This window comes from Mus pahari, chromosome 7, assembly GCF_900095145.1.
Source record: "Mus pahari chromosome 7, PAHARI_EIJ_v1.1, whole genome shotgun sequence".
Taxonomy (NCBI): Eukaryota; Metazoa; Chordata; class Mammalia; order Rodentia; family Muridae; genus Mus; species Mus pahari.
Window position 1 is genome coordinate 80414032 of NC_034596.1, and position 12950 is coordinate 80426981.

At 42.4% G+C, this 12950-nt stretch overlaps 1 protein-coding gene across 4 annotated transcripts in view; it reads right to left on the reverse strand.

Annotated features, from left to right (window-relative positions):
- Positions 1 to 12599, reverse strand: part of Mlh3 (mutL homolog 3) — a 34946-nt gene extending 22347 nt beyond the window's left edge. For 3 of the 4 annotated variants that reach the window (XM_021202164.2, XM_029541136.1, XM_029541135.1), the window contains exons 1-6: positions 12520 to 12599; positions 8206 to 11525; positions 4599 to 4694; positions 3469 to 3566; positions 2606 to 2710; positions 79 to 151 (exon numbers count right to left, since the gene is read on the reverse strand). In XM_021202164.2, the coding sequence (XP_021057823.1) occupies positions 79 to 151; positions 2606 to 2710; positions 3469 to 3566; positions 4599 to 4694; positions 8206 to 11461 (3628 nt within the window). In that variant the 5' untranslated portion in view covers positions 11462 to 11525; positions 12520 to 12599. The remainder of the gene's footprint in view (positions 1 to 78; positions 152 to 2605; positions 2711 to 3468; positions 3567 to 4598; positions 4695 to 8205; positions 11526 to 12519) is intronic. The other variant, XM_029541134.1, reaches the window with a different exon arrangement.
- Between the last annotated feature and the right edge of the window lie 351 nt (positions 12600 to 12950).

Genomic DNA, 12950 nt, shown 5'->3' on the forward strand with positions numbered 1-12950 from the left:
GTTGTTTTACTCCACAAATACTCTAAAAGGTGACTATCACCCAGACGGCTCATTAGTGAAGCAGAACTCCATGCTTACCTGCTCGGCCATCCTCATCCATCCTCGTGCTCATTAAGCAGGCAATAAACTTGTTATCCACTTGCTGGAGAACCTGCCATTCATGGAGATAAGTCATGTGACACCAACCAAAAATTAGCAAGTGCTTAACCGCTTAAAGAGGTAAGACAATACTCAACTGCTACACCCACAGCCGAGACCCAGTGGAGGAGCCAGCGAGAAGGCTCCACAGGAGACGGTACTTGTCACAAACCTCATTACCTGAGTTTCACCTTTGGGATTCACATGATGGAGGAAACTGTGTCTTGCAAGTTGCTCTCTGACCTCCACAAGCGCTCTACAGCACAAATGTGGCCTTGCTCCCAATAAGCACAACAAAGACTTGTTTTAAACCTGACTGTGAGGAAGCTCTTAGGAAGGATAAAAGGGTGGGCAAGTAGGCCAAGTGGAGGACAGGGAAGGACAGGCGCTGCCAGGGCCACAGCAGACACTCTCAAACACATATGACCAAAGACTGCTAACGAATGGACTATCAAAGACAGTGTCTCGATGCGTAGCCCTGCCTGGCTGGGAACTCTCTGTGTAGACCACGCTGGCCTCCATCTCAGAGATCCTTCTGTCTCTGCCTGGAAAGTGCTGGGATTTAAGGTGTGTGTCATTATGCATAGCCTAAAATACAAATTCTCAGCTGTGAAAAGCAAGGAAAGCCATTCTGGAAGAGTCAGTCTAACAGTTCTGGTAAATACCACCAACAGCTATACACTGTGGAGGCTCCCCTCTGTCCAGGATCATGTCCCCAAGGCCTCTTTCTGGACCCCTGCTGCAATCCCAAGCCATCACCTGGGCAGGAGGTTGCTTAGGGCAGCGTAACGTTCTGGTTTATTCCAGCTCTGAAGGCAAGAAGACTGAGACAGTCAGAGCAGGGTACAGAGAACACAGCAGAAAAGGACAAGAGTCATGGGTCCTCTTGTTAATGAGCCTCCCAGTCTATGGCTTCCTTAGCCTTTGCAGCCTCACAGAGAGAGGGTCACTTAAAAGTGAGTATTTTTGCAGTTAACAACAGTGTTGATTTATAAATAATTTTTGGTAGTTTTTTCATATTGTTATAAAATATAAAATTGAAATATAATTCTCTGCAGAAATGTTAACAATCCTTGATGTTATCAGCCTGAACTATAATCCATCCCCTGAAAACCTGCTCACACTATTAAAGGTATTCTTCTTGGCTATTAAAATTAATCTGGATTTTTTTTTTCCCCCTGAAGATAAAACTCAAGGTTCCAATTGGGAAATGGTGGCATTAGAGGACAGCCTGGTCTACAGAACAAGTTTCAGGACAGCCAGAGCTACACAGAGAAACCCTGGCTTGAAACATAAAACAAAAATATATTTAAAAATAAAACTAATAATAATAATGATGATGATGATGATTTAAAATTCCAGTCAGATTATAAGCAAAGAAACCCATGTCTGATGCCTAGTCTTGGTTGTCAAATTGACCACATCTGGAATTAACCAAAACCCAAGGAGCTGGTATACCTGTGAAGGAATTTTTTTTTCCTTTTTTTTCTTTCTTTTTTTTTTTTTTGTTTGTTTTTTTGAGACAGGGTTTCTCTGTGTAGCCCTGGCTGTCCTGGAACTCAATCTGTAGACCAGGCTGGCCTTGAACTCAGAAATCTGCCTGCCTCTGCCTCCCGAGTGCTGGGATAAAAGGCATACAGCACCACACCCGGCTTTCCCCCCCCACCCCCCAGATTAAATCATTTTCAACCCACTTCTAATCCAAATCTTTTGAAAGAGAAGATTCACCTTTAATCTGGCTACACCTTCTGCTGACACAGGACACAGAGAGAGGAAGTTTGCTGGCCCTCACTCCTGCCAGCAAATCTGTCCCTTCACTGGCACTAGGCCAACTTCTTTAGGCTTATGTTGTAAACTGAAGACCGGCTGAGACAACCAGCCTTGTGAACCCAACAGCTACTGTATTCTTGAACGTTCCATTGGTAGACAGTCATGTTGGACTAGCTGGACCACAAATTGAAAGCAATTCTATGTATATACACAATATGTACATATGCGCACATATGTTCTTTCTCTCTCTTTCTTGATCTCTATACACATACACACACATGTATGTATGTATGTATGTATGTATTCATTCTATCGTTTCTGTTCCTCTAGAGAGGACTAACTAATACAACATGCCTTGACTAATACAGTTTGCCTCTTTTTTTTTTTTTTTTTTTTAAATCACTTAGCTGGATGTGGTAGCGCACACCTTTGGTCCCAGCGCCCAGGAGGTAAACTCAGAGTCCGAGGCCAGCCTGGTCTACAGAGTCAGCTCCAGGCCAGCCTGGTCTACAGAGTCAGTTCCAGGACAGCCTGGTCTACAGAGTCAGCTCCAGGCCAGCCTGGTCTANAGAGTCAGTTCCAGGCCAGCCAGGGCTACACAGAGAAACCACGTCGTGAAGAACAACAAAAAACAAAAAATTAAATTTCACGAAGTTAGTGTACATGAAGCGCTCTGCGGCTTTCAGTGCCGCTTTACCTTCACTGAGTGAATCATCTCTCTGGTGAAGCGGTAGGGATACAGGACGTTGTGAATTTTGACGGCTAAGTTCTCAGCCTGGCCACTGCTGACATCAACAGCAACCTAGAGAGACCCAGGAAAGACAAAACTTCAGTTTTAATTCTGTGCAACTGTTTTACCCATGATTTCAGAGTCCATTAACCCTCACTTTGGGGGGCTTGGAACGTAATCGGTCGCTGGCACAGCACTGCCTAGCACATGCAGGCCCTGGGATCAATTCACTGCAAAAAATAAAACCAAACAAACATTTTCATATATCTTACTAGGGACAGGATAAATGTAGGAAAGCTTTAGATCCAAAGGGTTCTAAAAATAACTTATCTAATAATTTTTTTTTTACAAACACTGACAAAAACCCAGCATTATTTCAGAACAGTTTGTCTATGATCCATGATTAAGTCCTTCAAGGCATCTTAAGTGAAGAATCAGCAGTCAACTGCTTGTCTGTTACCCACACTCATTATCACACTGGGAACATGCCGTGACAACACACCAAAGAAAGAACACTGCCAGGACACACAGTCCTGTTCCTGCAGATGAAATGACATTTTGTTGAATAGTAACAACTTACTACCGCCCTGTAAGACAGGACAAATGCATTCACTCTTACACTGAATATACGTGTTTAAGCCAAAATTCCTGCCCTTTCCAAAATGCTAACTTCTCCTCTCTACATTAAACACTAATATCCAAGTAAATCATCCGGAAACCTGCCTTCTTTCCATTCATAATTCTAAATTCATATACTCAGGCATGCCCATACCCAGCTTAAATGAAGTTCAAACTTAAAAACAGGCAATGAAAAAGTACTGCAGACCTACCTCTGGGAAACGTGCAAACACTGGATTGTTCCATTCTGAAAACAAAGACTGAAGGGGTTCACTCACAGCAGCAGCAGCAGCAGCTGAATCCAGAGCATCTACAACAAAGGAGGACAGCTGACATCAAGGCCCAGAGAGAGGGAATGTCCTTGTGTACTGAGCTGTAGTCTCAAGACCAAAGATTATCCCTACACTCCCCGCATTTGTTCAGATGTTATTTCTTTGGTTTTGAAGATAGGGTTTTACTATGTAGCTCTGGCTGACCTAGAACTCACTATGTAGACCAGGCTGACCTCAAACCTACAAAGACTCAACTGCCTCTGCCCCCTGAGTGCTGGGATTAAAGGTGTTTGTGCTATCACACCCAACCTTGATGCTACCTTTAAAACTAGGACTTTGACAGGATCTTTGGCCATAGTTTCCTCCAAATGTCTATAACAATGTTTCAAGGGCTTGGGGAGATGGCTCAGAGGTTACGAGGGCCTGCTGTTCTTGCAGAGGACCTGGGTCTGGTTCCTAGCACCCACATGGTGACTCACAACCATCTGTAACTCCAGTTCCAGAGAGTCTGCCTTCCTCTGGCCAAGGGCATTGCATGCACGTGGTACATAGACATACATGGAGGCAAAACACCCATACACACAAAATAAGTCTTTTTTTTTTTTAAAAAAAAAAAGGAAGAATATTTCCAAGTATGTGTCCAGAAAAAAACTAGTTCAAATTTTCTTGTTGCCTTTGGTAAAAATACACTTAATCTATTTAAGAAACAACAAAAAAATAATAGATTTCTTTAGCTTTTTTTTTCAAAGAATTTTACAAAGATCAAACTACTGAAATACGGAGAAATTTAATCTTTAAAATTAAAAAACATAAAAAAAAAAATTTTCCCCAGTCACAGACACCGCAGCGTATGCATAATCACCCTGCACGAACCTGCAGTCTGGAAAAGCCATTTCTGATCTAAATGCATGCGCTGAATTACTTAACTCTGCTGTCAAACAGAGCCGTGGGGAATTCTGGCTCCTAAGGCACAGCTGGTGCGGATCAAGCTTAGAATGCACATTGCTTTGTCTTCTGCACTGAGTGGTCAGTGTGTACCAAGTGTCTCCACAGCCGCTGCAATTACTCACCTCTGCTGTGTCTCATTGTGGTCCTCTCTTCCTGAGCTCTTGGCAGGAAAGGAAGAATGAGGTCGCTTCTAAACGGATGACACCTGTACTGAACCCCTAAGCAAAAGAGGAAACCTACAAGTCTGAACCCAACATACAAGTAACTATTAAAGAAAATGTACATCCTTTTTCTACCAACTAACCAGAACCATAAGGCAGACCACGAAACACTACCCAGAAAATCAGAAGTGTCAAGGAAACTATCTGCTAACTTACATTAATGTCTTATTTCTTTATTCATGAATGTGATTCTCAACAGCCAAAGGGAGGCAGTTGTGGGGGTGGGAGGCACATTAGGCAATGCCTTGAGTCATTTTTCATGGTCAGATTTTGAGTAAATGGTGCAGCTACTGGGATCCAGCAGATAAAGGGGAAGGGGGGGCTAAATACCCTAAAAGGTATAGTTACTCAGGAACGCCTTGTCAGACACACAGTTGTACTTAATGATCCCCACAACTGCTGCAACCTTATAAGTCCCTTATCCACAACCCACGTCTCTAAGCATGATTGTGTCGTGTAACACAGCTATCCCTAATAGACGGAAAGGCTGAGAAGTAAGACACCACCTCCCTCCATTTAACAAGCAACAAATGCTAAATGAATCGGCAAAAAGATGGATGAGTGGGTGTGAGGTACAGTCTAGGAAGATACTGTCTAGTTCTAACCATCTTTCTGAAGGAAGAGCAGATTTGTGTCTTAGAAACAGAGACGGTTTTGAAAAGTAGGGGAAACATGGGGCCTGGAGAGGTGGCTCTGTATTAAGGGCACCAGCTGCACTTCCAGCGGATATGGGTTCAATTCCCAGCTCCCATACAGTGGCTCACAGCCGTCTGTAACTCTAGTACCATGGGATTTGATACCCTCTTCTGTCCTCCACCGGCATGAGACACGAACATATTGGACAGACAAGCATGCAACCAAAAATTCTCAAACACATAAAATAAAATTAAAAAAAAAAAGTTGGGGTGGACATATAACAACTATTACTTGAAAAGGCAAGCCGATTGGGCAAAACTAAAGCAAGACATTAGCTAAGATAGCACTATATGAGTCATAATAAAGGACACTGATCTGGGACTGTGGCTCAGTGGTAAAGTGTACAATATATAGAAGGCCCTGCACTGGAAAAAGAAGAAATTTTTAAAGAGAAAATCCCATGGGTTAAGGATATGATGTTATCGGGCTGGAGAGATGGCTCAGCGGTTAAGAGCACTGACTGTTCTTCCAGAGGTCCTGAGTTCAATTCCCAGCAACCACATGGTGGCTCACAACCATCTGTAATGGGATCTGATGTGTCTGAAGACTGCAACAGTGTTCTCATATACATAAAATAAATAAATCTTTTTAAAAAAAGAAAAAAGGCCAAGGGCTACACAGAGAAACCCTGTCTCAAAAAACCAAAAAAAAAAAAAAAAAAAAAAAGAAAGGAAAAAAAAAAAAGGATATGGCGTTACTCTAAGTTTAGCTTTTTTTTTTGGGGGGGGGGGTTCAAGACAGGGTTTCTCTGTGTAGCCCTGGCTGTCATGGAACTCACTCTGTGGACCAGGCTGGCCTCAAACTCAGAAATCTGCCTGCCTCTGCCTCCTCCCAGGTGCTGGGATTAAAGGAGCTTTATATAGTAAACTTCATGTTTCAAGCCCAGCTGACCTTGAGAGGTACCTGAGAATGACCTTCAACTCCTGATCCTCCTGCCTTCAACTCCTGATCCTCCTGCCTCCACCTCCCAAGTGTTAAAGATTAATAAGCTTTAGCAAGTCCCTCAGTAATTTACTGCATGTTTACATTTTCATGTGTGGGTCCACCATGTCCTGATATCCCACATTTCCATGTGACTGGAGGGTGTGAGTCACCACCTTTTCAATGAACGTGTTTTGATACCAAAATTATTTTTCATTTGGAACTTGATTTAACAGGATTCTCAAAAGTTCACAAGATATGGTAATCCAGATGGTTAAGTGGATTGAAGAAGTTTCAACATCTAAATCTACTTAACAGGAGCAGATGTTTATGTTGAATGTGGCAGCTAAGATGCCCTCCCTTTGTTTTGGCAACAACCACTCCACAGTTGAATGGGATCCAGTTATTTGTTGGCACTGTACCAGAAGCAGTTCCATTTCAGGAAGATGAGGTGCCGCTGCCTTAGACGCTCCTCTCTGGTAAGTGCTCAGCACACACAAACCAGTACATATGACCTAGAATGAACAGCCCATAAAGATGCCTTAAGAGCTACTGGATAGTCTCAAGAACAATACTGAGAGAAAAGAGGTTTTCTCCTCCTATTAAATTCTCTAGAAGTTACAATAGTGATTTTTTTCCATGAGGAAAAAACATTGAACACTACAGGATTTATTTAACCTCAAGTAAATCAGAGCCTGCAACTAGAAATATTTATCCTAAGAAGGCATTATAATTTGCAATTATATTCATACAATTTACATTCTTTTACAGCATTTGAGACTTTTAACAGGGATGCATATTTAATGTTTATCCTACTGGTGAAAGCCGAGATTATAGCCAGATGGGAATCAGATTTACCGACTCCCAACATCTGGCTCTAACACACTGCCAAAACAATGTCACTTTTAACGTTGCTGGAAACCTGAGAACCCAAAGTCCTAGACCAGGCTCTGGTGTTGCCTTGTGGTGTGACCTGAGAGCCACATTATTATCAACTTCTTACATCAGAAACATAGCAAGTGGACTGATATACACATTATAGTAAAGTACATTTGAAAAATATAGTTATGAAGGCCTAGCCTACACTCTAGGGGAGCTCATGAAAATCACACTGTGCTGGCCTACAGAGCTTACTGGAAACTTATAAGGTTTTTCCAACTTCAGGCTGTTAGCCACAAATGGAAGCAGTCATGTCTCTAAAGATAATTTCTACAAGTGTTATTTGGGAAGAAAGGGGAAATAGGGTAGATAAAACCTGTCTTTTTAACAGTGTACCATTTTATTAAAATGAAGTTTCTCACTCTCTCTTACACACACAAACGTCTTAGACACATGTAAATACATTTACATCTTTTATCAGTCTTTACTAAATTCTTTTTTTTCCCAGTGTGGAAGAGGTTTTATTGGAAGAGAAAGAGAGAAGGTGGCAGCAGAAAGAGAAGGGGAGCTACTAAATTCTTATATTTAAATATTGTTAAACCCGGTGAATCTCCACGAGTGATTTATGAGAGTCATAAATCAGTGAATCTACTATGTTATTCCTTAACCACGGCAGAGGTCTTAAAGAATTGCCTTCAGAAGCTGAGTGATGTGGCACATACCTTTAATTCTACAGGATCTAGAAGCAGGAGCTATCATGAGTTCAAGACCAACCAGGTCACAAATAAAGTTTGAGACCAGTCTGGACTACATAGCAAGATCCTATCTCATTACTCCTTGACACCCTCCCCCACACCCCCCCAAAAACCCAACCCCCAAAACAAAACAATGAAACACAGCCTTCCAATGCTATCTGCCGAGGTCATCTCTATGAACAATAATTATATTGCTCTTTGGCCACTATTCTCTTTTCCAGAAACATTTCACATCAATGAATACTGTACATACTTACCATTCCCAAGCAGGACATCCACAGCCACAGTTGTCAGGTCTTTAGTACAAGCAGTATGAATGTCGTCAGTAGGAGCAACGAATGTGCTAAGTCCTGTCATTCTGTTGATGTAAACCATTCTTCCCAGGGTTACATCAAAATGCTGCTGCCAATCCACACAATATGCATTTGGTTCTTCATTTTTGGAACCAGACCCTGCCTTAGATTCATCACTCTGGGAACAGACTCCACCTTGGCTACCAGCGTCATCCTCTACCTGACTCGTTATCATTTTGCTGACAGAGTCAGGGTTTCCGGTAGGTTGCTCTGAAGCTCTGATAAGAACATCTGAATCTGTGCTGATTTTAGAATCATTACAGGGAAACAGCAGAGGAGTTTCTGGTTTCTTTGTGTCATCCGTTATATGGTTAGAACGTAGCCCACTGTTCTTATTGATGGGGTCATCCTCTGTGGCAGAATCTGGCGTTGGAAGCACATCACTCTCTATTGTTTCAAGTTTGTTTTTTGATAATTCACAAAAATCCAAGTCTAACCCAGTGCACTGGCTAGTATCTTTCCAGCTGGGATTTGAATCTGGGAGGTCACTAGTATGACCGGTCATCTCCATGGTTTGCATCTCTTTTTCAGAATCCTTTAGTTTGGATAACTTAGAAGCCAGTGATGCAGCAGCCTTCTCAACACCAGCTTTTCTGCTACAATGAGGTAATTCTTCCAGAGTAATAGGGCTTTCTCTCAAATGAGGCATCTGTTCCAAGCCATCTTCTTTGGAAAACGAAATTTTCTCTGAGTACAGGATGGGGCTTAATGGTTGACAAGTATCACTGTGCTCCACAGTAGTGATCTCACAACCAGCAGACATATATACGTGGCTCTTGTCTTTCAGAAGAACATCAGGTTCTTTGTGAGGATCAAGATGAGTCCTGACTTCAGTGTTATCCTCTTCTGTATCTAGGGAATTGTTAACCTTCCCATACTGCCTTTTAAACTTCTCTAAAGACCCTACTTGTGAACGCAAGCTTAGCTTCCTACGGACTACGTGTTTGAAGGAACCCATTTTACCTATTTTTCTACAACCATCGGAAACATATCTACACCATGGAAAGGAGGGTGTATCAGGCAAAAGGCGATCTGGGTGTGATTCTTTACAGCTTTCCTGAAAAAGAGCCAAGTTGCCATCTGTTGCTACAGGTTTGTTCTCTGTCCCACAACCTGTATTTGTTCTGCAAAATCTTTTGTTGGGCGGTTCAGTGGATTCTTTACTTAAAGTGCTTGTTAAATTACTGCTGTCTGGAGTCTCAATTGCATGGAGTGTTCTATTTCCAAATGTTTCTTGGGCACTTACAGGACCAGGTCTAGCATAACTTTTAAATGAATGTTCTGTTTCAGTTGATTTAGCGTGCTCACTTTGTACTACATGAGTTATAAAGCCAGTGGAGCATAATTTAACTTGTCCATAAGTAAAAACATTGACTCTTCCACGACTACTGGGCTCCTTTTTCCTTCTTTCCTTCTTCCTCTGAGAACCCTGTACCCTCAATAATGTTGTCTCAAAAGGCAGAGGTTGGCACCCCACTTCAGGAGCATCTTTACATTTCTCCAGTTGACTCTGAATTTCACTATTTTGGGGAATGTTGGCAGCCATGACATTAACAGTACTACTTATTGTTTGCATTTCCAGATCTGCCTCACTCTCCTCAAGGAGATGATGCACTTGAATGGGGCTGGAAAACATTTTTGGACTGGTTTCATGCAGCCTTTCTGAAGTCCTATTTTCCAACAAAGATTTTTTCCATTTCTCATTTTCTCCGGTGTGTGATGTTTTGGCTACCTCTTCTTCTGACACCCTTGGTTCTAAGTAAGCACTGTTGCTGCTGTGTAACACAGACTCTACCGTTTTACTATAGCACAGGCCATCCGATTCACACATGTACGATGAGTCCACTGTCTTTTTTCTGATAGCTTCTGAATTGCCAGAATTTTGTGTGGTTTTATTTTCTAGAGTAGCTATTCTTTTCACAGCTTTTGACTGCAAATTAAACATTTCATAGGAATCCAAAATATTATTACACGCTTTCTGGAAACTGCTCTGGTCACACTTCTCATGAGTAGACACATGTGTCTGAAGAGTTGTACCAAACAAACAAAAACCATTATCTTCATTAAATTCCTTAATATCTTCACCTGATAATTCTACAAATAATTTTTCTTGCTTTAAAAACCTTTTTACTCCTTCCTGAATACAAATCAACACGGTATCCCAGTTCTGAAACTCAATCAGAGTTTTGGCTGGCTCTATGCAGACATCATACTCACAGAACGGGCACTGCACATTGATTACATATATCCCATGGAGTTCTGAGGCAGAACGGTGTCGAGGACTTGAATTCATTTGCCTACTGGCAGAGCCATTCTTTGGCCTGCATATAATGCTTTCTTTTCTTAATAAAAAGTCAATAAGTTTATGCAACTTTGTTCTTAAAACTAGTCTTCTGTTCACAAACAAAAACTGCATATTCTTATTGTAGTGTGCTTCAGAGCTGATGTAGCCACTAAACTCAAATTCCTTGTATTTAAAATGTATTTCTCTTAACTTTTGGGACTTGCCCAATCCATAAATTTGACAGAATCGAGAACAAATGTCTTTGGTTTTAGGGAGCTGAAGAACCATGGATCCAGACACATCATTCCTCAAAGAGAAAGAAATGGAGGGGTGCATAAGTGAGAGAGCTTCTACTCTCTGTCGAACTTTCTCAAACTCTAATCTAGGATCCATGCTTTTCCTCCGCACAGGAAACTGGTAAAACAGGTTATAGACCGTTACTGTAGTTCCCACACTTGGTCTGGTCAAATCAGCCTCACGGGTGGCAAGGGCTTTTCCGTTCTGAAACATTTTCACAAAGGTTTTCAATGTTGTGCTTCTCTTGGATGAAATCTCCACAGCACCAGCCATGTTGGCTATACTTGCCAAGGCCTCTCCTCGGAAACCATAAAATGCTGGGTTCTCCAAGTCCCGTACTGAGTTGCATTTACTAGTAAAATACCGGTCTCCCACCTTCTCGACATCGTCCCCCGCCATTCCAAGTCCGTTGTCTATCACTTGAACTTGGAAGGTTTCCATATTCACTCTGATGGCCACACATGTTGCCTCAGCATCAACACTGTTAAGGGTAAGTTCCTCAACACACTGGCCCAAGGAGCTTATGGCTAAACCGGAACGCAACTTGGTTTTTATGTCATCTGATAGACACCTGATCATGGCAGGGACACATGTGGAGAGAGTGGCAGACACTGGCTTCCTTCTCTGACTGGAAAATAATCACCTACAGAAAACACAACACAACACATACTCTATCACACCTCAGTTATATCACATTACCCATTTCTCTAGACTATTACAAAGAACTACAGTTGGAGGTAACTAAAGTATTAAACCAAAACGCAAAAGAGAAGTATACTTCTAGTTTCTAGACAGTGCACAAAACTCATGCACTGGTATAATGGGCTTCAATTCCAAAGCATTCGTAATTTCATTAATTTTTGTTGTTCTTAAAATGAATGCCCTAAAGTGAAATTATAATTACGCTGGATGCTGACCCGTAAAGACACTATTCAGATTTCTAAGCACTTCACTAAAAACAGATGCCTAAATTAAACGCAGCTAAGAAACATTAGCTAGAAATTATTCATGAAAAAAGTCCAAGCTAGTTTCATAACATTTATACTTTACACAATAACCACAGCTTTTGGAAAACCTTTGATGTCCTAAGACACTTTCTCAGGAAGAGGTGGGGGGATGGGAAAAGGTAAAACTCCTTTGATATTTAAGTCCTACTCCTATGTTGCTTGATAGCTTGCTGAAAGGCCCTTATTACTGATATTCTTTTATATTGATACTCTCGGTCTTTTATATCCCCAGAACATAGCTTGCCAATAACAAGTGATTGTATGGGGTGGTCGGACCCTGATTCCAAGTTTTCTTATACAAACCCTAAGACTCTAGGTCGTTAAAGGTTTCGTTCTTAAGCGACAACTGTGAGGCAGGTGACAGGGCTGGTTATTTTAAACCCTGGGAAAACCGGGCTACGACTGCATTTGGCAGCCGTTGGCAAACGGGGTGAATGTGTAATGGGCAGTTCTAGGGTCTGGAAAGTCGGGCATCCCCGTGCAGGCCGGGCCGCGCCTGCGCAATCCACCCACCCCACCGCTCCGGGGGAGCCAGGGCCCCGCCAGCCAGGCCCGCGGCAGTCACCACTGCTCCGGTCGAGTTAGACAAGCTCTGGGGACCACATGTCGCCACGTGCTTTCCCCCTTCACCTCGAATCTCCTCCATCAACTCTCACCGACCAACCACCTCCAACGCCGGACGCGCACTCCGGAGCATGCGCTTCCGAGACACCGCCGGACGTCTCAGTGCGCAGGCGCCAAGGTGGCCAAGCTGCGCGTCCCTTCACCTGGGGGGTTCCAATTAGTTCTCGCGTCTTACTCTCTTTCGGAACGGGGTGAAAGGCTGTTTCTACTAAATTTTACTTTGTTCCCTTTCTCGTTCTCGTCTCCTTTGAATGTTCTAACATTTGGTTCCGCATATATCTTTGTTTCTTTATAGTCTTTGTTCGCTAGATTGTAAACTGTGTGAAAGTTTGGTTTTGTTTACTGTGTGTCCTGGTGGCAAGTAGATATTCAGGGAATGAATGCAGAGCATTCTTAAAACTAAAGCTTTACGGAGCTGGAAAAGGCTGAGAAGTCTC